Source organism: Eretmochelys imbricata, chromosome 12, assembly GCF_965152235.1.
Source record: "Eretmochelys imbricata isolate rEreImb1 chromosome 12, rEreImb1.hap1, whole genome shotgun sequence".
In the NCBI taxonomy this organism is placed as follows: domain Eukaryota; kingdom Metazoa; phylum Chordata; order Testudines; family Cheloniidae; genus Eretmochelys; species Eretmochelys imbricata.
In genome coordinates this window covers 19,405,783-19,431,525 of record NC_135583.1, presented here as the reverse complement: position 1 = coordinate 19,431,525, position 25,743 = coordinate 19,405,783, and the positions used below count along the sequence as shown (strand labels likewise).

At 40.3% G+C, this 25,743-nt stretch overlaps 1 protein-coding gene and 1 pseudogene across 2 annotated transcripts; both read right to left on the bottom strand.

Moving 5' to 3' along the window:
• Positions 1–3,107: 3,107 nt before the first annotated feature.
• On the bottom strand, positions 3,108–20,683 carry C12H16orf87 (chromosome 12 C16orf87 homolog). 2 transcript variants are annotated; one of them, XM_077830761.1, is made up of 5 exons: positions 20,406–20,683; positions 15,991–16,221; positions 10,941–11,037; positions 8,223–8,405; positions 3,108–3,646 (listed from the first exon to the last, which is right to left on the bottom strand). In XM_077830761.1, the coding sequence occupies exons 2-5, from the start codon at positions 16,009–16,011 to the stop codon at positions 3,528–3,530; spliced, it is 420 nt and encodes a 139-aa protein (XP_077686887.1). In that variant the 5' UTR covers positions 16,012–16,221; positions 20,406–20,683; the 3' UTR covers positions 3,108–3,527. The 2 variants fall into 2 exon arrangements, with proteins under 2 accessions (XP_077686887.1, XP_077686886.1); XM_077830760.1 differs by lacking the exon at positions 15,991–16,221.
• On the bottom strand, positions 16,894–17,705 carry LOC144272837 (large ribosomal subunit protein eL34 pseudogene; annotated as a pseudogene).
• Positions 20,684–25,743: the final 5,060 nt, after the last annotated feature.

The following is a 25,743-nucleotide window of genomic DNA, read 5'->3' as shown; positions in this document are numbered from 1 at the left end:
CATTTATTTCAAAATACCTGTCAGCAAGTATGTTTGTAACAATACAGACAACAAAAAAGATTCAGGAAATGTTTTTTGCAAAGATTCCTTTTTTTGACAAAGATTCCTTACTGGGCATATTTATACAGAACTCTGAGTAATAATTCATTTAAACTACAATACAGAACCATATTTCCTGCATCCCTCAGCAGCAGTGCAAAGGCTTGGGGGAGTCAGGAGTAATGGAGGAGATGAGGGAGAGGGAAGTAATTGCTGGGAAGGAGTCTAGATTTGAACTTGGAGGGTCGTTGGGTATGAGTGGGAAAAGTATGGAACAGTTTTTTTGGGGGGAGCAGGGAGGGATTGTTATGGAGCTTCCCCCATGCAGACCCTGGCTGACCCCTAGCCTCTCCCATTCAGTCATGCACATCTGCCCTTGTCCCCGTGTGTTCCTGCCACTCCTGTCTACGTGTCCCTCCACCCCCACTCAGACATCGACTCCCTCATCCCCCTGTGGCCATCCCCATGTGTCTTTGTTCCTCCATTCAACCATCCCCGCATCCCCATGTGGCCCTGCACCCCCTCCCCCATCATCATGTGGCCCTGCACCTCCCTCCCTCCTGCCTGGTGGCCCTGTGCCTCCACTCCCATTCAGCCCCTGCCCCAGTCTGTCCTCCCCCACTAGCCTTTATGAATCTGTCTGACCCCCCAGCAGTCCCATGCTGTCTCCCCACCTGGCCCGACAGGCACTGTGAAGAAGGCAAGCTCTCTCTCTTCCACAGCTGGCTGGGAGCTGCTGCTGTTTTACTGCCACAGCACCCTTTGGTAGGCAAAAGGCAGAACCACAGCAACTTTCCAGCAGCAGCTTTTTTCTTCAAAAAAAATTTAAAATATGCACAGCTCTTTAATTATGCACACGCAGTGGCACAGAATTCCCCCAGGAATACTACTAGGTGTAAAATGAGCTGCAGCTACTCAAGTAGCACTGTAGTATTTAGAGAAACACTCTGTACTCTGTTTAACAAATGAGTATCAATATAATTAGGATGTTTTTCCAAAATCTATTTTTGACCCATAAGTTCATAGACTTTAAGGCCAGAATAGACCACCATAATCATCTAGTCTGACCTTGTGTGACCTCAGCCACCCACTCCTGTGACAGACCCCTAATCTCTGGCTTAGTTACTGAAGTCCTCAAAGATTTTAAATTACAAAGAATCCACCGTTTACACTAGTTTAATCTGAAAGTGACCCAGACCCCATGCTGCAGAGGAAGGCAAAAAATCCCAAGGGTCTTCCCAGATCTGACCCAGGGCCAAATTATTTCCTAAGCCCAGATATGGTGATCTGTTAGACCCTGAGCATGCATGCAAGACCCACCAGCCAGACACCTGGGAAATAATTCTCTGTAGTAACTAAGAGCCCTCCCCACCTAGTGTCCATCACCAGTCATTGGAGATACTTGCTGCTAGCAGTCGCAGATCGGCTACACGCCATTTCTAGGTGATCTCATCATACAGTCTACCTCCCATAAAGTTATCAAGCTCAGTCTTGAAGCCAGTTAGGTTTTTGCCCCCACTACTTCCCTTGGAAGACTCTTCCAGAACTTCACTCCTCTGACAGTTTGAAACCTTTGTCTAACTTGAAGCCTAAACTTATTGATAGCTAGTTTATATCTCATTGTTCTTGTGTCAACACTGGCACTTAACTTGACAAGTTTCTACGGATTCATATTGATCAACATCCACATGTGAATGTTACTGCTAGAAACTGAACACTCAAATGACTGACTACAAAAATATAATTTAGACTCGGTAACAGGTACCAGCTTAAGATAACAGAGTGACTGTTCATTCTAGTCCTTAGTGTTGTTGTAGCTGTGTTCGTCCCAGGATATTAAGACATACAAGGTGAGTGAGGTAACAGATGTTGGTCCAATAGAAGATAACCTCACCCACCTTGTCTCTGTTCTTTCTAGAAATACAAACTAAAGAGAATCTAGTGGTTTGCCTGCACCATAGAAAAACCTATGTTCTCTCCTTAGAAATAATAAGAAAAGGGAAAGGCTGGGAAGATCCTTATAGTGGTGCTGAAACGGGGGAGTGGAGGAGACCTGGGGGCTGTAGCCCTCCCACTTTTTAAAAGTTGACAGGTCTGGCCTGTTCACTTTTCCCCCATGGCAGACCCTGCCTGCTTCCCTTGCCCCTCCCCCTCCCCCGAGGCCTCACCCCCTGACCAGGCCAGCAGCTGATGGAGCCTGGCTGGGAAGCCCGGGCAGTTGTGGGAGCCACAAGGACCCTCTATCTCCTTGCGGTGCAAGGGGACTGAAAGCAACCCCTGGCCCATGTCCCTGTCCTCAGGGCTCCCCGCCTGGTCCAGGGCAGGTGTAGATGGAGGGTCTGCAACTCCACACTGGCTCCCCTCAGTTACCTGTGCAGCTCTTACAGCCAGGCTGCGGCTCCAAGGCCCTGTGCTGCAGCCAGAGCCGGGTCAAGGAGAACCACACAGGCACCTGTGGGGAGCCTGGGTCTCTCCACCTGCCCTGGGGCGGGGGTCTTGGAGGGCTGGGACACGAGCAGTGGACTGCTTTTGGCCCCACCCCGGGCAGTGGAGGCTTCCTGGTCCCACTGTGGTCTCTGGGAGAAGAGGAGGGGCGGGGTGAGGCCTCAGGTGGGGGCAGGGCCTCCAGGGCACCTGGCCCTTTGTCCCCTCATTTTTGGGAAGGCTCTGATGGATCATTACTAACTGAAGGAGATGCAGCTGGCAGCTACCAGGTGCAAAATGGTTACTTTAGGACTTCAGCTGTTTGACTCTGCTAAATTTAAGGAGTCTGGCTCAGAAAGGCATATCTGGGATAAAAAGAGAATACTATATAAAGCGAACTCCGTACTAAGAAGAGTTCCCATGGAACATGAGTCACCACGCAAGGTGATCCTAAAAAAGGAACTGCTTTGCTTCCATGCTTATCCCCACTATATCACGTCTATAAAATGAAGAACCAGAACCACTGATCAAAATACTGTCCACAACCATCTTCAAAATGAATAACCGTTCTTAAATTAAAAGGAAAATAAGGTCAAGACACCTTAAATAAGTCCTGTTACAAATGTACTTAATTTCCAGTTCAATAAAATATCAGAATATCAATTTATTAAAAGGTTAGATGAACTATACATATGTAAACTGTAATATAGTTGAAAAATCTGAAATATATTTAGTTCTAAAAGAAAATCATTCTTTCAGAAAGTATTTAAAATATTGCATTTCTGGGCAGCAAATCTAACGAAGTGCTCTGGAAATGGTGCATTCTCTCTGTGCGTTCATCGAGCATTAGTCTCCAAAGCATAAAGAACTCAAACGTTGACAACGTTGCTTCTTGCTGATGTGTAGACACACAAAAGTCTGTGAGCTCCAAAACAGCAGCACAGTTTTAACAGGGAAAAGCTATGGTCCTGGTTGATGAAGACAATATGCCTCCTGGGAGTCCATGACACCTTGAAAATATGCTAGCCACACTGCATACAACAAAGTCAGTTGTATGTGGTGAGTTAGAGAATAAGTCTTTGATTGATAATTTTTCTGTTTATTTCTGCCAAGGCCACTGAAAACACGAAAGCCTTTTCATCTGAAAGGTTAGCATACATGTCAACTTCTTTTTCTTGTTTCTCTGTAGAAGAAGAAGAAAAGTCACTATGAAACAAAAGCTTTTCTCCAGCTCCTGTATCAGAAGTTTGTATATAAATTACACAGATACTAAATTACTGTTATATGGGACAACATATTAGTATTGAAAAGTGGTATTAAAGATAAGCAGCTCCCGTCAGGGAAAAGAAGTCACTGAATCAACAGTCTGAAAATATATGACACAAATGCCTATTCTTCAGTGACAAGAAAAGATGACTCAGCCTAACATCATATGAATGATTCCTAACACACAAATGAGAGAGTAGTTAATGCTGCCTAATGCTTCTTCCTCCAGGTGAAAGACAACTCCCTACACGTTACATTTAAATAGCACCTTTCTGAGAGGACATAAATGATGTATTACAAAATGAAGGTTTCAACACCTGTAAGAAGTAGGGTAGTCCTTTCCCTATAGTATAGGTAGGAGAGTGAGATTCTGAAAGGTTAAGTAAATTGTCCAAGATCACTGAGCAGATTAGTGGCAGAGCCAAGAGAAGAACCCAGAACTCATGACTCAAAGCCCCATTAGGGGTTTCAGACTTCTAGTACTTCAGGAACACTAGCCTTTTCCTGACATGGGACATGTTAATACCCCAGGGAGCCTGCTTCATCCAGACAAGCCAACTGAGAGTGGAGGGGGCTGCAGGTGGGTCACTTAAGTGCAAGAGTGAGCCATCAAGGAGCTCACCTGCTGCAGCACTCCAACCTTGCAAGGCTCTCCTGTGGCACACATAAGGTCCATAAAACGAAGCTTTGTCACAGCCACCTCTTTTAATTCAGCACTCCACCCACCCAGTCTATCCCCTGAACTCCTCCCTGATAACTGCCCAGCATTACAGAAGCTCTTTCGTCAGCTTCTTTTTGTCAACTAGCCAGAAACGGCTAAGTGAGGCTGAGCAGGGGCTAACATGCATTGCAGGAAGGAGAGCATACTTGGGTAGTCTAGCACTCCATGAGGGAATCTGCACAGATCCCCTATCTTCACCCCCTCAAAGCACTCCCTCACCTGGGTCTTTCCAGAGGACTGGGAATGGGGCTCACAGCTAAGGGGGACCACCACCGCATGGGCTTAAAGTTTGGCTTATTTTAACCTATCAGTGTCCCTGTAAGTATATAATGGTGTCCAGACACACTCAGTATTTAGATTTCAGTCTGGGACCATTTGCTGATTTAAGGTCTTTTCTCCCCACTCAATGTCTCAACATTAAAGTCTGTTGAAAGCTATTTAGCAACCTCAAAGCACCTACACAACTATGCTTCCCACGTTTCACTACACAGCAGCTTGCTTAGTGAGGTACTTGGAATATCAAAAGACAGCACAGATGTTCTAATGCAAAGCTATAAGAAGGTTGTTTTAGTTAAGTACTAGCATTCAAAACACATTCAATCTTGGGAATACAAGTCACTGTAGCTGGATCCCTGGTGAGGTGAGATGCAGTACCATCTGCTGCATTCAGCTTGAAGTCAGGAACTAAGAACCAGAGTGAAGTGAGCTGTAGCTCACGAAAGCTTATGCTCAAATAAATTTGTTAGTCTCTAAGGTGCCACAAATACTCCTTTTCTTTTTGCAAATACAGACTAACTGGCTGCTACTCTGAAACCTAACAAATTTATTTGAGCATAAGCTTTCACTTCCAATGAAGTGAGCTGTAGCTCACGAAAGCTTATGCTCAAATAAATCTGTTCGTCTCTAAGGTGCCACAAGTACTCCTTTTCTTTTTGTTTCAGAAGAAAGCATTGTAAGTGCTAATTATTCTGTATGAAATACTTCTAGCTTGCAGTCATCTTTTTTCCTGTTTCACACTACTCTAACCCAAACAAGCTCAGCCATCCAAAATTGTTAACATCTTCAAAGAAGGGTTTCTGAGTTTCCTCCAACTCCTTTTTGCTAAGCATGGCAGGAGATTCAATGTATTCAAAATAAAATGTATTTGAAGTACTTCCTTTTCACCATGAACATTCACTTGGAATTCAAATGATTGTAAAATTAATTTTACAAAATTACTCTCATTTATTTACAGGCTTCTTAACCAAGTGAACATTTTTTCCAAGATGTTTTCAAATGAATAGCTATTCCAATGGAAATACAATTTTGAAGAACATAGTGAAAAACACTGCCAGATGATTCTACTATGAAGCAGTACCAATCAATGTAGAACTTGTAAGTTATAGCCATTCTTACTACAGTTTCATCCTTCTCACCAGCAACTATTGAACATTTTATAGTTGGTTGACCTTTTCCTACCTGCTACGTACAGCCTCTGATTTAGAAAAAACAATCTGATATCCTATTAAAACCTTCCTCATCTGAAGACAGTCTGACTCAGTTCTCTATTATTCACACTTGAGACTTCTCTGCAGGTATGCACAACTATTTTTGTAAGACACCAGAAATGAGAAGAAATCCTTTGCTGCCAAAATGGAAAATTACACACATCAAAATTTCAGCACACCAAAATAAAGAGAACTCTATCCTAGCTAACAGTGATCTTATAGTGAAGGGTCAAAACTGTGTAGGGCCTAGCACACTACCTCTGCAGCAATCAGAAAAGATTTTTTAAATGCTCAAGAAATATATATAAAAGAAACAGCAACACACACTCTTTGCAGGGTCTAGCAATGTGTTCTCCTCAAACACAATAAATGGCCCTGTCATTTCTAGAACCCAAATTCCAGTGAGTTTTGGATAAGGAATTTTAAAAAAAAAACAACAAAAAAACTCTAGTGAAATCACTATGAAAAAAGTTCTTTTGTTTTTACAGTGAAGACAAAATATTTAAGTTTCAAAAGACCTAAAAGGGCCTATTGCATAATATGGACTAATATCCACGTTTTTCCCCCACAGATGACATAAGATTTTGAAGTTACAACAGCACAGAAGAACAGCCCCAGCATGGTAAGCTTCCAAGAGTGCTTTTTACACTCCAGTAATGTTAAATGAAAGTTCTGGATGTTCTAAAACATGTAAGGGGAAACTTGCTCTTTCTTCCCAAATCCTCATATTTGTACGCCAAGCTTCGGGATGAAGTGTTTATGGCCCAATTGAAATCCTCTAAAAATAAAAGGTAAATGAAACGCCAACAGGCTCTTGGTACCAGCAGTTCCAAGAGGCACAGCCACAAAGCTGCACAGTAAAGGGCTGAGAAGTACTTAGAGATGTGCATATTTGATGTCTTACAGTGGTGTTAAGCATCGAGACCGGGACAGATCCAACAAGATAAATTGAGGGTGGTTTTTTCAAAGCTGCATAAGTTACTTAGGAGCATTAATTTCATTAGAAGACAACAGGACTTGTGCTCCCAAGTGACCACTTTTGAAAACCCCCACCCTCTATTACTATTATTACCAGAAATATAATATAAGACAGGTCATAAGTTTGTCAAGAAGCTCTTGCTATTTCTGTCCAATTGCTCCTTAGCAATCCTGACTGTATTAATTATTTTCTTTGACAATTAATCAGAGCACCCTAGTTTGTGACTGCAGTGAATAAGGAGTTGGAATGTGTTTTCCTCAAACGCAAGAAAACTATAAAATCGTAACACCAATTCCTTTGGCACCCTCATTTGGAGCATCCCTATCTTGTCTGAAGTACCATGTGAACCAAGAGCATCTGAAAACTAGTTGTGAGATACTTAACATACACTCTCATCATTAAGGAGAGTGTGAATCTCTGACATAGCCCAGTATCTTACTTCTAGCAGTGACTTACACTGGCTGCTTCAGAGAAAAATGAATCCATGTGGTCAGCTGTGTAAAGGTTCATCATGGAGACAGCAGGAAGAAGGAAATCCTCTCTGACCCCTGCAGACAATCTGCTTAAGCCTAGAAGCCTATGAAGGACCACTGGATCTTATCAGAAGCAGATGTTTGCAACAGTTCTTGCTTCTCTGAAGGAAATGAGTTAGCCTTGCCATAAATAACATTACCCAAGTGTTGGTCTGGATAGGAAAACTAACAAGTCACTACAGCATGAGACATTTTTTCTTCCTTCTCATAGACGTTAAGGTCACAAGGGACTATCACGATCATCTAGTTTGACCTGCTGCACATTGCAGCAGGCCACAGAACCCCACCCACCCACTCCTGTAATAGATCCCAACCCCAATTGAGTTACTGAAGTCCTCAAATCATGATTTAAAGACTTCAAGTTTCAGAGACTCCACTATTTAACTATGGCTATGTCTACACTGCACATCTGATAACGGCATGGCTGTGCAACTGCAGCCACGCCATTGTAAGGTGAGCAGTGTAGCCACTCTTTTTTGCTCCCAGCGACAAAATAAAACCACCCCAAGAGAGGGGCAGTAGCTTTGAAACCAGGAGAGTGTCTCTTGCTGCCGAAGCACTGTCCATACCAAAGCTTTTAGTTGTTAAAGCTTTTGTCGTGCGGGGTCGGGTTTTTTTTCACACCTCTGAGTGACAAAAGTTTTAACAATGAAAGTGCAGTGTAGACAAAGCCTAAAACAGGTCGCCAGTTGGATTAATGACAGCACGCCATTAAAAAAAAAACCCCAAAACCAAAAATAACTTTCCCCAAATAGGTTTTCTAATTCTCATACCTCTTTCTTCCTCACATTTTTTGGCTGAGGCACTCTTAGGTCTTCCTCGTCCCCGTCTGCTATGATCTGAATGGCTGTTAGATCTGGACCTTTTTCTGTTTTCTAAGTCTTTATTTACTGCAGAATTTATCTTCTCTCGCTTAACTCTCTCTGTTCGTCTCCTTTTGGCCTCACTCTTGTTTTCTGTATAAATGAATAAAGAAAATGTTTGCTTTTATGTCTTTGTAGTTATTCAATCTCAGCACTTTCCCCACCCCACCTCTTCCCTTAGATCTCTTAACAAGAATGATTAGTTGCCTGCACAGTAGTAACCTCTCAAGCAGTTCACAACACTCGACTGCATCTGCACACCATCCGCTGAGCTGAGAGTTGAGCAAGTTGTTCTAGGCAAAGGCACAGACATACCCCATTTTTTTTTTCATCACAAAGATCAAGTCTTAATTATGACGACATTTATGTAGCATTTTGCAATAAATAAGGAGCATCTATTAGCAATACAGTGCATAGGAAATGCTTAGTTCTTAAGTCAGTGAAACTAACTGCACAGATCACAATTTTAAAATGTTCCTGATGTATCACTTCTGATGTACTGAAAGTCACTGCTTTCATTCCAGGTGTTCCCAATTACTATTAAGAAATGGATAAAGAGGCAAACACTAAATCTTCATTTTTTGTTTTGTTTTGCCATCACTCCTGAAACCATTCTCATATTATACAATTCAACATAAGACACCAATTCAACTGTACACTCAGTATGTACGACAGCAGCACCTAGAGGCTCCAACTACCATCAGGACCCATTGTGTTAGGGGCTGTACAGACACGGGCTATGGCTACACTTCAGAGCTTACAGCAGCACTTCTAGTGCAGACGCTCTCAGCGGACGGGAGAGAGCTCTCCTGTCAACTTAACTACTCCAGCCTCCGTGAGTGGCGGTAACTATGTTGGCGGGAGAAGCTCTCCCGCCAACATAGCGCTGTCCACACTGGTGCTTAGGTCAGTGTAACTTACGTCACTCATGGGGGTGGCTTATTCACACCTCTTAGTGACAGAACTTACACCGACTTAAGCTGTAGTGTGTACACAGCCTTAATCAAGCTGCCTTCACACTTTTCACATGCTAGTTTTGGGAAAAAACTTCCAAATTTTGCACCCGAGAGCTTTTGGTATTTACCTGTTGGATGTCATTCTACTACTTTCCTTTCGTCCCACCTCCCAATTTACTGTAGACTGGACATATGCCACAACTAGATGGCAGGACATAGCTTGTGAATATATTAGACAGGAGAGCCAGATATATTCACTTTCCCACTGTAATTACACAAGAGCCTTGCATAATCATAATAAACCCTTTAACGTATCTAATTGGGTTGGTAACTAGTTTCATTTATCAACCACTAGCTAAACAATGGAAAAAACACCAATCACACCTTCCAAAACAAGTTCCACAGCCATTCCCACACTGCCTCCAGCTTGCAAGAATCAACATGTCTGACATCACCACTTTATATTTTCCTAAAGCTCACAATTGGAACATTTTCTCTTCAGATTAAATTAAAAAAACTCTCTAATCAGATCATGTAAACCTTGTAAGTGAAGAACTTCTACAATTCTAAATCAGATTCTTTGGGGATCTTCCCTGAAGGGGATTTATTCTAATGTCCTATTAGTGGTAGACAAACCATTAATAAAGAACATAAAGGAGAACATGAATCATGCTAGAACGCACATCCAACTGATTCCTTTGCATATACATCAACAGAAAACCTCGAATTTGAGAAAATACATTTTTTTATTTTACTGCATACTTTAAAAATAACATCTTAAGTAGCTTTTAGTTTAAGAGCTTCCAAAATACATTTGTTATACAAAGCATTAAATGACATTCTGCTATTTCAGGACTGATTTAATAAATTCAATGCAGCTCATTAAAAAAAATAGGAATTTACTTTTGAATAAAACAACTTCGGTCATCGAGTGCTATGAAATCTGGCTTCTCTAGACATTTATCTTCTAAGTAGGATTAACAGAAAGCTTTCCGTAGGGAGTATATTTGCATGGTGAATAAGTAAGCAGCTAACAGATAAACAATGAATAAAATGGCACGTTTCAGAGTAGCAGCCGTATTAGTCTGTATTCGCAAAAAGAAAAGGAGTACTTGTGGCACCTTAGAGACTAACCAATTTATTTGAGCATAAGCTTTCGTGAGCTACAGCTCACTTCATCGGATGAAGTGAGCTGTAGCTCACGAAAGCTTATGCTCAAATAAACTGGTGAGCTGTAGCTCACGAAAGCTTAGAGACTAACCAATTTATTTGAGCATAAGCTTTCGTGAGCTACAGCTCACTTCATTGGATGAAGTGAGCTGTAGCTCACGAAAGCTTATGCTCAAATAAACTGGTGAGCTGTAGCTCACGAAAGCTTATGCTCAAATAAATTGGTTAGTCTCTAAGGTGCCACAAGTACTCCTTTTCTTTTTAATGAATAAAATGTCACTACCACCCGTACACAGGAAGGAAGGCTGCAAAAACACCACCTTTTGTCTTTCACAGTTTGTGAAAGATGAACTTATATTCAAAGTCTGCCTTGCCCCAGTGTAAAGGAAAGAAGAACGGACAAAAGTCCAAGTTTATAATACAGGAGGCCACACGCTCTTCATTGTTTTTTTTTTTTTCCAAAGCAGAAATATGAAAGGGAAAGCCCCTCAGTAAGGTTTACCTGCAGTGGGTGGTGATTTCTCAGCACGTTTGGCATGCAAGAGCTTTCGACTAATAAATATGTAGCCACAAGGGCACGATTTGCATGCAACAGGAACCTGAAAGAAAGTGGGGAAAATAAGGTTTTGAAATATCACAAGAGTTCCTCTGTTAAGAAAAAAAATCCCAAATACAAGGCACATGTGACCTCCAAGATATTCTTCACATTTTGTTTATACCCCAAACAGTATTCCGTGTTATTGTGCATTTCATAAAGTTTCATAACAGGGTGGATTTGATTTAAATCAATAGTCAGGAAGACTTGATTTAATAATGGATTTCTACATAAAAGTGCATTCTTGTTGGTAGTTATAACTTTAATACATATTCTTCACAACTCAGAGATAGATGTGGTTTCATTTGTAGAAGGTACACACTATACATTTTTAAAGTGATTTATTTTGAAAACTTTTCAGATTAGTTTTACAGCAATATCAGAAAATGAATGATTGTTTGGTTATTTCATTTACCAAAGGTAACTGAAGCAGATATTTATGAAGTCATTGGGAGGTGAACTATTCAACAGGTTAATCATTAATATTTGGAGGATTTTCTTGCCATGCTGTATTAGGAGGAGAACATCACCAGACAGACATTTAAATTGTTTCATTTAACTAAAACAACATTATGTATTCTGAATTTTTTTCTTCCACAGCAAACATATAATATTTTAACAAACCAAGCATATGAATGTTTGAATTTAGTTAAACATTCAAGTTTTTTAAAATCAGGTTTGTATTTGTTAAAATTGTTTTTAACTAAAAGAGTTAAATGAAATATTAAAAAAAATTAAATCAACTATGTAAGCCAGGTCAACATGAAAAACGTAAAATATTGGCTTCCGCAGCTAACTCAGTTGTCTTCACCTTCATTTTTCTGTTTGGTCATAATCTGGAAAAGAAAAACGAGCTTTCCTGCTTTTTCAGGTCCCAAATGATTTCTCAATTTGGAATGAATGAATTAGTCCAAAGGAAGAAAATATTCTCTCTTTGTACACTGGCAGAAGACACTACTGCTGTTAAATGTGAGATCACCACTTCAACCGTCTCTGAATCCACTGCTTAAGTGACTTCCACCAGTTCACTGGTGTGACTTTTTTTAAAAGATCATCAGCAAACATATATTTCTTGAATGGTTCTTATTCCCAAACTGGGTCTCTTTTACGGCCTGCTGCCATTATAGGTTTATCCTTCTAGAGAGAGAATGGTATGGTAGATCTCAAATCATATGAAGACTACACTCAGAAAGACCTCAAGACTTCTGGAATATGCTGTTCAAACAGTTTCACTTTTGTTTCTACTGCCTGTCCCTCCCTTCTCACATTTATCTTCTCCTTGTCCAGATCTATTCCGCCCCCAACAATCTTCTATTCATTGAACTTTGAAATTTAGCACTTTTAGAGAGAGGTAGGGGATTGAATCTGTGTACACAAATTTGCAGAGAGACAACAGGGTTGAGGTCTGTTATTTCTCACCTCTATATATTATTTATTTCAAAACATTTTTTCTGTTAACAAGCATGTTATCTCTGGAGACACAAATCCAGTTTGAGAACTGCAAAACTAAGCATCTCTGATGGTATCTTCTAGACTGAGCACTGAGTCCCATTGGGTAGATAGAAAGATTAACCTAAATAATCTATACAGAAGCCCCTGGAGCCCCATAAGATTGGGTCCCTAATCCATGAACTATTGGAACTCATTTACAAAACTTTTCTTAAACATTACATGATTATATTGCCTGGTACTATAGTATTAGAATTTATGATCCCTATTCTATGATTAGATACCTTTGCACTATAATGTATTTTAATTAAAACTATGTTTAGATAGGTTTTTTCCTCAAAAAGTATTTTATCAAAAAATTGGATTTACATAAAAAAATCTGATTTTTTTTTTTTTAAAAAAAACACTGATTTTTATCCACGCTGTTTCATAGTAAGTAGAGGAAACCCAGCACTACCCCATCTGGCTGAATACTTGCAATATGGAAGAATTTAGAACGATATGGGAAAATTCTAGAATGCTTACAGCTACAAGGACAGTAGCGTATTCCTTCCTTATTAAAACAATGTTAACAAAAATTCTTTCCTTCAACAATTAAAAAAGAACAGAAAAAGTTACCAAAGCACATCATCTACATTAAACATGTTGCAAATCATGGCTTTAGGAGTCAATCAGGAGTGCATTGTGCTGCTTTGATTAGATCTGTATCAAGACAAAGTTATGCAAAGGACTAAAAAACACAGAGGAAACTAAAAAGATTTGGAAGAAATTAACGTTCAAATAAAACAGTGTTAACGCAGGATACCACACAAAAGAAAAAAACAAAAACATGAACATGTCAAAAACATCGAGACAAATCTCTTCAGGTTCGCTGCTGCTTCTTAAAACCATCAATAATGAAAGTATTTACTGTTTATACTTTACCCGATGCACAGGAAACCAATTTCAGTGTGCTTCTAACAGAAGAACAAAATGCCATAACCAAACTGCTGGTCCATACAAAGGAGAATTCTCCCGCTACACAGGCCACACAAACTGTGTTATTGCTTTCTGCAGCACAGCTACATTTTCTGTGCTTTGCTTCACACGTTTATAAGGACGTCACATTTAAGAAAGGTTTCAGAACAACAGCCGTGTTAGTCTGTATTCGCAAAAAGAAAAGGAGTACTTGTGGCACCTTAGAGACTAAATAAATTGGTTAGTCTCTAAGGTGCCACAAGTACTCCTTTACATTTAAGAAAAGCATTTTTTCATTACCAAACTTGAAGCATGCAGTGCAATTCTACAAACAGTTCACTTAACTAGTAAGCCATGCAGCTCATTCAAAATGTAGTTGGTTATGTTTTTAAATTAAAAAAGTGTGGAACGGAGGAATACCTCAGAATCAATGGCATGCATTATTTTTACATACAACTCACATATTTTTCTGAGTAAACCTGGCAATTATTTAAGTTTTTTATTCTTTGAAAGAAACAATTCTAGCAGGTACTTTTTCTTTTCTTTGTTTTTTTTTTTTAAATTTAACCCACCCACACAGTTTTAAAAAGCTGCATTCTTTGTAAAGCTGTCCCAGAAGTTTACAAATAAATTTTCATACAAATTTTAATCCTCTTCTATTGTGCAACATCTGATCTCATCCAGACAACTGTGAGGCAGTTCTATTAAAACTTAAAAGGGAAATTCAGGAAGTCCTTGTTTTGCTTACTTGTTCATGTGCCACATCAAAGGGGAACACATCTCTTGGAATAGCTGCAAATGTTGCAGAACCAGTACAGGGAGCACAAGATTTGATCTTTTCGTAGAGCCTACATAAATAGCTATTTTTAAACAATAACTTTTTTAGTCTAAGCTTGTTAGAGGCCAAGTGGCAGTTGGTTTCCTTTGCTGTACTCTTAGGCATCATCATCCTCATGTAATTTAGACTTAATAACTGATCACTTCTGTTTATACCTCACACTTTGATCAGGAGAAACCTCATATGAAATTTAAAAAAAATGTACATTCAAAGTATTCAAGAATACCATCCTTCTAGAGACCACTGAGCCAATACTATTTCACCAGCCCAAAAAATAATTCTCAAAACTTGCTTTCACCAAGTCTTTGGTATTAGGATATAGCTGGCTATAATTGTTGTTTTGCACATGTAACCAAATTTTGAGAAGGCGGCATCAGATGGTTATTGAAAATTAGAATTTTTTTCTATTGTATCTAGCGGTTATACTGCCTAAGAGTGGTAAAATGGACAACTTGAAACCTAAACAATTTCAAAAGAGTGAAGTAGTTTCAGTTGCTGCTTCTACCACCAGTACCTCTGCCAATTTTTGTAATTTTCCAATCATTTTTACAAAAATGTCTCTCACAAATTATTGCATAAAAGACCCACACAAACAAAAGGAAACTGATTACACAAAAGATATACTGACCATACTGAAAATGCTGTCAAATGCATAAAATTTAAAAATAATTTCTATAATTGTTCAATTATAGTAATCTTAAGTGTCACAATTAAGGGAAATAGGCAAAAAAATTCAGAGCAAGTGTGATTTTTAGATTGATGATTTAACTTTAATGGAAAGACTTTTTGTACACAAGGTTTGGCCCGCCCCAAAATCAGACTAACCTACCAGAGATTGCGTTCGCATTTAATAAGCCGATTGTCTGATAACTGTGCTGCAATATCAAGAACCAAAATAATATATTTATTTTTAGATATAGCTGAATGATTGATATCTGAAGTTAATTAAGGTGGCACAGGATTTCTATTCTACTCTGCTTTTGATCACTCCAATCTCTCTGATATTCACCTTTTCAGACTTAATCTCTGCCTAAAGGACTTTTTTTGGGGGGGGGAGGCAGGGAGTTGAGCTTAAAGGGAAAATGATACTAGATGATTTTGAATATAAGTACAGGTTGAATTTTTACATAGTTGCTTTTCAGAGAAATGCTGGGCTCCAACATCTTTGAAAGGAAAGTGCTATAAAAGTGCAAAATATGGGTTAAAATTCTGTGAATGCTTACTAATAATACATAGTGAATCTATCCCACAATAATAGTCAGAGTTTGCTGGACCATACCCTACCTACTATTCTATGCCAAATTTTCATTTAATTCATTTGCATAACAAATATTAAAAAATAATCTGTTCTTTGTTTCACCCTATTAACGCCATTTGTCTTGGGCTCCCTGATTTACTCAACTATGTGGGTTTGATTTTGTTTTAACACCACATATGGTGAGTGGTTCTAAGCAAGCTCTTACACTTAAGGTGTATGCAGTCAATATACTAAATCGCCTCGAGAGTTTGAATTTAAACTATTTCCATGAAAAGTTCCACACACACATTACTGGCAGCACAGAATTCTGGGCACGTACCTCAACACCCCTGTTCTGAGAGTAGCTGAGAACTGGTAGCACAGACTGACTGCCCAAGATGAGAACTTCCTCTATGGAAGGACTGACAGATAGCTATGGGTGACTATTCTGGGGAATATATAACCTAGCCACTTACATATAAAGCTGTGGGTTCCATTGGTGCGAAGGCAAGAATTTAGCTTCTTCTACTGTGTGCACAAGGGCTCCGGAGCATTGAGAAACAATCAGGCCACACTAGCAGCCTTTGGGCTGGGACAGCACATATGCATGTAATTCCAGGCTAGCAGCAGGAAGAGCCTAGCACAGAAATTCAATTTGGACATGCATACCATTTACTTTAAGCAGAATGAAATTAGATTAGCAGGACCTTTAAAAAAACAAAAACAAATTAATTACTTGCTCTTATAGCATCATAAGCCCCCAACAATATTAGACTGCAAAAAGTCTTACACTGAAATACCTTTATTCATTTTAATTTCTTCTTTTATCACCCAGGATGACAATTGAGCATGTTACTTGCTTCTCCCAGAAACAAAATATAATGCCAAATTGAACATGTCAGCATATTTGCAAGCAATGCTCATATTAAAATTTTGTATTAAAGCTAATGTTAAAATTATACAATACACAGGTTAAGGAAACAGTGTCTGTACATCTGGGTGTAGTGCTTAGATTAGTACAAAATCTAGTTTAAAAGTCATAAAATATATAATCTTATATAGTCATAAGTATATAATCTGCAGTAACCCAAATTTAGGTGAATAAATTTAACGATAGAGTTTAGCTATTATGCTCCAAATATTCAGGTACATCACTCATGAAAAATTATATAGAGTTGGTTGTAGAAAGCAAATATAGGAATCAGTGTAGATTGTCCCTCAGTAATTGAGCATTTAGGATAGGTTGTCCTTTAGTAGATATAATCCATCAGAGAAGTATTTCAGTTACTTTCTGATTTCACCTCTCATGACCCATAGAATCATAGGACTGGAGGGGACCTCGAGAGGTCATCTAGTCCAGTCTCCCACACTTTTTTTTTTTTAAAAGTTGAAGTTTCATTTATTAGGCAGACCATACAAAGAGATTCACTTAGATTTCTGACTCTGTGCTTGTGCCTTCAACACTTTCACAACAATCTTCCGCTCCTCAATAAGGAAAGCTTGTTTGATTCTGTCACAGACACATTTAGCACACATAGCAGAGCCTATGGCGGTTCCAATATGCTTCTGTGTTTTTGACAGCCTCATAAGGTCTTAAGGGCGCACAGCACAAACACCGCAAAGTCTTCCTGGACACACACCACATGCAGACTTTGGCGCCTTGCCAACTTTCTTAGTGTAAAGGTAAACAATCCTGTTACTTGGTGTCCGGGACAGCCTGGTCTTCTTAGAGGCTGTGTTGTAGGACAACCTACAATGGTATGTCAGATGCTGAACCATTTTTTATATCGGGTGCCAGGACTAAGTATTATTCTAGCCCATTCCTGAGAGATGTTTGTCTAACCTGCTCTTAAAAATCTCCAATGATGGAGATTCCACAACCTCCCTGGGCAATTTATTCCAGTGCTTAACCACCCTGATAATTAGGAAGTTTTTCCTAATGTCCAACCTAAACCTCCCTTGCTTCAGTTTAAGACCACTGCTTCTTCTCCTATCCTCAGAGGTTAAGAAGAAAAATTCTTCTCTCTCCTCCTTGTAGGAACCTTTTATGTACTTGAAAACTGTTATGTCCCCTCTGTCTTCTCTTTTCCAGACTAAACAAACCCAGTTTCTTCAATCTTCCCTCACAGGTGATGTTTTCTAGACCTTTAATCATTTTTGTTGCTCTTTGTGGACTTTCTCCAATTTGTCCACATTTTTCCTGAAATGTGGCGCCCAGAACTGGACACAATACTCAAGTTGAGGCCTAATCAGCATGGAGTAGAGCGGAAGAATTACTTATTTTGTCTTGCTTACAAAAATCCTGCTAATGCATCCGAGAACGATGTTTGCTTTTTTTTTTTTTTTTTTGGCGCAACAGTGTTACACTGCTGACTCATATTTAGCTTGTGGACCACAATGACCCCCAGATCCCTTTCTGCAGTACTCCTTCCTAGGCAATCATTTCCCATTTTGTATGTGTGCAACTGATTGTTACTTCCTAAATGGAGTGCTTTGCTTATTGTGCTTATTGAATTTCATCCTATTTACTTCAGACCATTTCTCCACTTTGTCCAGATCATTTTGAATTTTAATCCTATCTTCCAAAGCACTTGCAACTCCTCTCATCTTGGTAGCGTCCGCAAACTTTGTAAGTATACTCCCTATGTCATTATTTAAATCACTGATGAAGGCATTGAACAGAACCAGACCCAGATCTGATCCCTGCGGGACCCCACTTGTTATGCCTTTCCAGCACGACCGTGACCCATGGATAACTACTTTCTGGGAACTGTTTTCCAACCAGTTTTGCACCCACCTTATAGTAGCTCCATCTAGGTTGCATTTCCCTAGTTTGAGAAGGTCATGCGAGACAGTATCAAAAGCTTTACTAAAAAGTCAAGATAGAAATATGAAAGCATATCCCAAAAAGCCTAGCCTCCCAAACAAGACTTGAGGATGAACTGAAATGCCTTAAAACTAATGTAAGTCTATTGCAAGTAGAAGCCAGGCAAGAATAAGCAAATCAACAGTTAACTGTCATACAATTTAAAATTTTTCTTTATTTTTCTTTATAAAAATAGGACACTGTCTGATACAGGCCTAAAAATAAATTGGTTAGAGTTTTATAGGATCTAATATGAAATAGAAACATTTTTCAGTAAGTTAAAAAAAATTATTTTTATTTAAACATTCTCTTGTAGTGCTGTACCATTCTGCCAGTGGATTACAAAAGAGTGAAACTGAATAGTCATTTCCATTGTTCAAAATTAGTACTATGTAAACAGTAAATAGCAAAGACAAGTTAGTTAGAAATAAAATGGTAATAATCCAATTTGATTATTTTTGCTATGTAATTTTTAATGCTGTTGCAATACAATTCATCCCCAGGGCAATACATCAGTAAGAGATGATCAACTTGTGGAGCAGTAGCTCACAAAACTCCCTACAGATTTGAGTCACACTACACTAGAAATCCTTCTGATTAAGGTCTCAAACTGGTAAACTGCAGCAAAGGGAAAGAAAACTACTGAATCAGTATCACACATTTGAGAGTATTAATCATCCAAAGGCAAAATTGTATTTGTACAGTTAATAAATTGTTTAAAAGTTACTAATATCTTAAGTGTAAATAATTATATATTCTTCACAAAAACCTTCTGCATAAGACAACTCTATAATGCTAATCAATATTTCCAAACGTTCAGATTATATTCCAGATAAAGACTAGAAAGGCAAAGGCTATATTGCACTAGAACACTGGCTCAGAATTAAGCACCATTTAGAAGTGAGTTTATTTTAAACTCAGGAAGCTAGCTCATCTTTTTCATAACTGAATGCATCTGGGCCACAAACTTCCTGAATTAACTTTGCAAAGGTTCAACACCCAGTCAACGTTTTAACTCAGAAAGTCAAGAGATGACTACTCTAACTATCAAGAGCTGGAGAGTGGACAGAAGCAACAGAGAACATTAAAAACATTATATTTAGTGAGGAAGTCCTTGTTGTGGAACACATCACACAAAGCGACCAGCCTTAAGACAAGTGGAAGCAGTGTGGAAAAGGGCTGTGACCTTCTGAACTCTGTGCAACTAAATAAGAGGTAAGTCAGGATAAGCACATTGAACATGCCCTGTGCCATGCAAGGAGAGGGCAAAGCAGACTTTTAATGGGATTCTTGAATGATGATGAATTATGAGGTTAGAAGCAATTACTGAATAATAAATCAGACTTCCATTAAGAAAGGTGAACCAGGTTCTTGTGAAAACAACAAGGAGTCCTTGTGGCACCTTACAGACTAACAACTTTATTTGGGCGTAAGCTTTCGTGGGCTAGAACCCACTTCATCAGATGCATGGAGTATCAGAATCCCTTTTCCTACCACCTAAGCTGCACTGTGTTACTAACTTTTTCATACTGAGTGACTTGGACCTCATCAGACAAACAGAATCCCATTTTTGATGCACAGTGCAAAAAAAAAAAAAAAAAAAAAAAGTTCTGGGTTATTTTTAAAAGCTCTGTTCTCCGACCTCACTCTGTGTCCCCCAGCTCTCCTCGGGTCTCCTCAGAGGCACTTTTCTCAGCTTCCGGAGCACAACACTCCAGATAAATAGCAAAGTAGCAGCATGCCCCTTCCCAAAACAACCTTGTAAATCCTAAAGTGCTGCAGTTATAAACGCATCTGTCCTGAAGGGCGTTTTATTAAATAATGGAGGCGAGCGGGGATTGCAAAGGTGAGTCTCTCTCTTCCCCTGCCAACCCCTGATGGACATGTGCAGGGTGCTGCAGAGGTTTGGGATGAGGAAAGCAGCACTACGCGGGCTTCTCCCTTACAGGGGGGCTGAACGGGGCAGGCTCAGTTAATGGGTGGAAGGGGGCAGGCTCGGTGCCCCTTGCCCAGCCGAGGTCTCACCTGCTGGTCGCACTCCGGGCAGGACTTGGTGGCCATCTTCACTTTCTTGGCCCTACTCGAGGACATGCTCTTTGCTGCTGCTGCGGCTGGGTGGGAAAGTGGCCGCCCCACCCCCAAGGGACGCGATGGAAAGCGGGGCTGGCCGGCACGGCGCGCGCCACACACCTCACGCGGCCGCCCGGGCAAGTGCACTCTCGCCCGCGCGACCTTAGGACCCAGCTCGCGCCCGAGCCCGCGCCCACTGCCGCGAACTCTCGGGCCCAAGCGCTCCCGCGTTACTCTCCTCCCTGCCGTCACAAGCCACGCCCCCGACGACCGCAGCTGCAGGGCGGGATTTAACGAGACCCCGCCCCGTCAAGGGATTGGCCCGGGCCCGGACGGCAGTCTCAGGCAAGCGGGCTAATGGGGAGTGGGTACGGCGGCGCGCGACTCTTCTTGCTCTGAGGGAAGGCGAAGCCGCGGGCGGGGGGCGCGGAACCGGCCGGGGCCGTGGGTTCAGATACAGCCCATTCCCATGCCACAGTGGTTCCGCGCAGGGCGCTGCAGCGTGGCCGCTCCGGTGCCGGGGAGAAGGGCGGACGCTTAGCCGCCCGTCCAGTTCTCTCAGCGCCCGCGGCTCCCGGCCGTTGCCCCCGGCTCAGCCAGCGGGAGAGGACGGAGCGCTGGGGCTGTGGGTGTAGGCAAAGAAGAGAAATTCAGTGCTGACAAATAGCAGGGCCTGTAACCAGGGAGAACAAAGAAATCGCGTACTTGCAACACCCATTGCGCTAACGCGAGTTTAATCTTGTCTCATGAGTACCGTTGCAAAATTCCTTTTGTGTGGAGCCCGGCCAGCTCCTGTCGTTGCTTCAGGGAAGGTGTGGAATTGGGAGTCGGAAAGTGGGTCTCCAGGAAGATGGTTTTCTGAAGTGGTTGAAACTAGAAGAAAAACATTTTGAAAATCACTGCGCTGTTCGTTTTTATAACGCTCTCAGCGCTAAGGGTTATCTCCCCCGATCCTTCAATTTCGATCTTACACAAGTAACACGTCATTCAAGGATGGTCACTTTAGGCATCTTCCTTTCCCAGTTGACTGTCCGTCCCATAACTATTAGCAGCAATCATAATATGAGGGAAATTAAAAGACAAGTTTACTCTTATTTCCAGTATTAAAGTATAGGCTAAGTATGAATAAGAATAGGGGTAGTAAAACAGGAGTGGAATTAAATACACATCTCACTGAATTAAAATCTTTTATATACAACAAAAACATTTTTTAAGATTTTAAAACAGACTATACAAGTCCTTTGTACCAAGAAATCCAGAACAAGAAAACTCTGGGGGTGAGAAGTGAATTTTTATTTTGCTCTATTCTGTTTTACTTTGATGTTTCTTTCTTTATTTTTGGGTGCCTAGTGCTTCAGCCTGGGTTATGCACATACATGCCATTATACACTTGCAAATTCAAAATCGTTTCTTTTAATCCATTTCAGTCTTTTTTCTAAATATTGTGCCCGGTATCTGTAGCAAAAAATCAGTAAAATTGTCCGGTAGATTGTTTTTATATATTAGTATTTTTGAGGGGGAAAGTATAGAGAATAAGTGTTTATACCATAATATAAATTTATTGCTGACCAAATTTCTTTTTGAATAAGCTTTCTAAAACAATTTGAGAACATAATTTAAATGTTTTTTTTCACATTTGAAAACTAGGTCAAGAAATAGCTCTTAGTCTGAAACTGTTGAATTGTAAAGGGCATTTTTTCCCCTAAAAAAAGTGTTTATAGAGGAGCTCAATCTCTGGAGAGAAAAAAGGGTGATAGTGACAGTGCTGACAACCTTAACCATAGCCTTGGATGACTTTTCTATATATTGTAAAGGGTGTAATGAGGAAAGAGGAGGGAAAGTCTCCATGGAAAATTCACGTTGAACATTATTGTTTAAGTTCTACTGAAGTAGAACTGCCAACAGTATTATCGAGCTGTACTGGGACTGCAATGCTTCCACATGGGTGGCAATCCATGTATTGTAAGGCTGGCTCTGCACACAATGCAACACAGGAAATTTGGAGTTACATCTCTATTTTGGACTTTAATTCACTTTGCGTTGTCTAGATATTGAAGAAAATCTTAGGATAAAGGTGCTCTTACTAAGAATCTTATCTGTGTTTTCCTTCAGGCAGAGAAATATAGGGACACACTGGAGGATACATTTTTAAAAGCTGATCTTTTTTTGTTATTGCTAGTTTATTGCTCAGTTAAAGTAATACATTGATAAGATGGCTTGATGCAGTCATTTAGTTCCTGGTGGAAAGGAATCAATACAGGGAGTGAGGTATTTAATTATTTACCAGGACAGTGCAGCTTGTTTTTTCCACTGGTCAGATTAAAAAGACACTGTTCTTTCCTCAGACCAATCCAAACAGAAAAGGATTAGAGCTTCTGTTAACTCCTTATAGGATAGATCTTCCTACAGTTCACAGGCCTACCATCCTATCTCCTTGCTGCCATTTATGCACAGACTAGTGCAGGGAGTCGGGTGCCTGGTGCAGTTAAGCTAGTACACCATCCTATAAGGATCCCTGTTGATTCACTAAACCTAATTGTTGAATTGCTGGCAACGGTTTCAGAGTTTCTTTCTTGGGGGAACGGGAGTAGGAAGAAAAAACAAAGAAACACCTACCCTGGACTGTTAACCACAACTTCCAGACAAAAAAGAACCAACCGTAATGGTCTTCTGCTGGAAGCTCATGGATCCAGTCAAGTTCTAAAAAACCCTTTGTAGGTACTTCCATCTGCTTTGTATCTTCCTTTGCCCATGTTGTCTTTTTGGAAAGCAGATGGGCATTGCGCAGGCCAGGCGCAATGCTAAAATGGAGAGAGCAGGTATAACGGAAGGCAGGTATTCTGCTGAAGAGAGCTGTGTTCTGAGCTCAAAACTGTGAGTCTCCTGAGTTCTGATCCCAGCAATGACACTTATGCCCTTTGTGGCCTTGGGCAAGTTACTGAAAACTCCCTGCCTCAGTTTACCTATCTGTAATGGTGATGATATTCAGAGTGTTGTGAATATTAATGAATTAATGTTTATAAGGCATTTTAAATGTGAAAAGAGTTAAGAATTATTCTAATAAAAAAGGGAAGGATAACCCTTGTAGGTGGAGGCAGGGAAACTAATTAAAATTGGAACATATACTCTCGAGTAATTAAAAGAACATACATACTGTAGGTCAGCAACATATTCTTTATTGTGCATTTCTGCTAAGTACAGACTTAAAATGGCTGTGCTTACTTTTTAAGGCAGACTGTGAAAATTTACTATATGTCCTATGAAGAGCTACGCTGAATACAAGACGTATAATACTCACTCTCATAAGCAGTTTACTACTGGGTGACCTTCTCCTGTTTATTCTAAGGGAGTCCACATACTGGCTAGTTAGTACAAAGAAGATATAAAATGAAATGCAAACTATGGCTCAGGAAATAGATGGCTATCCCCACCCTTAGCAGTTATTTGAAACACAGGCCCAGATAGTCTCCTGTAACAAAGTCCACAGGAGGATTTTGGAAAATATCTGCGGGGACCCCCTTGGGGAGATTCTCTTTCCTCCCACTCACACATATACTGTTGGGGGAAGAAATTGCCCGCCCTTGTGGAGGGAAAGCTGCTGTCCTGCCCCCAAACACAGTGGGTCCATGTCCACTTTTGACCCAGCATGCCAGTCCCTGCTTCTTGAATGCATGACTCCAGTGGAGCCACACTGCCAGAGACTGAGCACAAATGTCCTGCCTGAGGGCTCTTAAAAAAAGATAATATAGCCCCCAGGTGGCCATATGGGACTGGAAATGGGGGATGACTTCTATGACTGGACTTGTTACTAGCCTGCCCAGCACCTCACCTCATCCCACCCCACCCCTTCGCTCTCCAGCCCTTCCCTCAATACAGTCCCGAAATCATGGAGAGCCTTTTATATTATCTAGAGAAGAGGGGCACATGGTGCCATGGAGGCAATTGAACCCCTCTCCCACACAGGGGAAGGGAGAGAGTTCCATACAGCCGGTAATTTCTTTTTATGTATCTTCATTGTTTACAAGGGATCTATCATAATCTGCAAGCAGTCTACAATAATGAAGTCAATGTCAAACTGAATATGTGAGTGGTATGATAAGTGACATAATACTGACAAACTGATGAATCTATTCATATTTTGTAAGATGTATGGTATAAGGTAAAATAACATAAGAACATTATAAAACCCTAAATGTTAACGTACCCAGGACCGGAATTGACTGATCTCTAGGATTAAAACACAGATTAGGGTGTGCCATAGCTATTCTAGGTCATAGTGAAGTTTTGAATCTACATTTAAAAACAGAATAGACAAAGTTTTTATGCTGATGCTGAAAATCTAGGTGATAAGCTCTTACATTATACCCAAAATACCCAGTTCAGATCCAGACAGGTTGTCAGGTCAATTGAAATCTCCGCATTGTTGCTGTCATTCCTTTAGGGATTAGTAACACTAATTTCATGGCCCACTTTGTCCATGGTTGCTGGTGTTAACAGAGACCCCTATCAGAGGTTTTCTATTCTTTCCTATTGCTTCTAGTTTTACTCAGTCTTTCCTCCTCATTCACTACCCATTTCTTATCCTTGCCTGTTAGTTGTTTTGGAGAGATGCCATGGCTTCTCCACCTCTTCCCTTTCTCGCATTGCTGAATAAATTTACCTATCCATATTAACTATCAAGTCATGGTTTTGATTATTCCCAGGTTTCAGGTCTATTAGATCATACTCTTCCATGTTTGCTAACATCTGTCTGCTGTGCTTCATGTACTGATATAAAGTTACTGAATTGCCTACCCATTCCTTGTTATTCCCTTCCTTGAGAGTACACTGAAGCACAGATTTTCAAAGGTATTTAGGCAGCTAGAAGTTAGGTGCCTAAATGTCTTTGAGGATCTGGGTCCAGGTCTCTGAGATTGACTGTTCTCACAATGCATTCAGATTCAGCCTGTAGCACGTTATTACTAGCGTAGGCCTTTCTCCATACCTGCATAAAAGGAAAAGCATGTTTATCTTTGCTATAAACTGGGATTGTAACCAAAGGCACAAATCCATGCTATGCAGACAAGAAATTTCAGAGTTTTGTTTCTGAATCAAGATTAGGTTCAATGAGCCAGGAGTCTTATGCTGCTTCTGTTACAAGAGAGATGATTATTTATTTCTTTATTTACATGAATAGAGAATACATAGCGGAAACTGTTTTGTCACACAAGATTTCAGAGTCTTTAACAAAAACAGTAGTGTCCTGCTTTGCATGAAACATTATCTACTGGAGAATGAAAGTAATACATAAATC

What these genes read in the sequence shown, in the direction of transcription:
- C12H16orf87 (XM_077830760.1), bottom strand. Translation starts at nt 20,471, where the DNA reads ATGTCCTCGAGTAGGGCCAAGAAAGTGAAGATGGCCACCAAGTCCTGC. An exon ending in GAAATCACCACCCACTGCAG is followed by an intron (nt 8,406 to 10,940) that starts GTAAACCTTACT and finishes TCATTTATACAG; the next exon opens with AAAACAAGAGTGAGGCCAAA. An exon ending in AAAATGTGAGGAAGAAAGAG is followed by an intron (nt 3,647 to 8,222) that starts GTATGAGAATTA and finishes CTTCTTCTACAG; the next exon opens with AGAAACAAGAAAAAGAAGTT.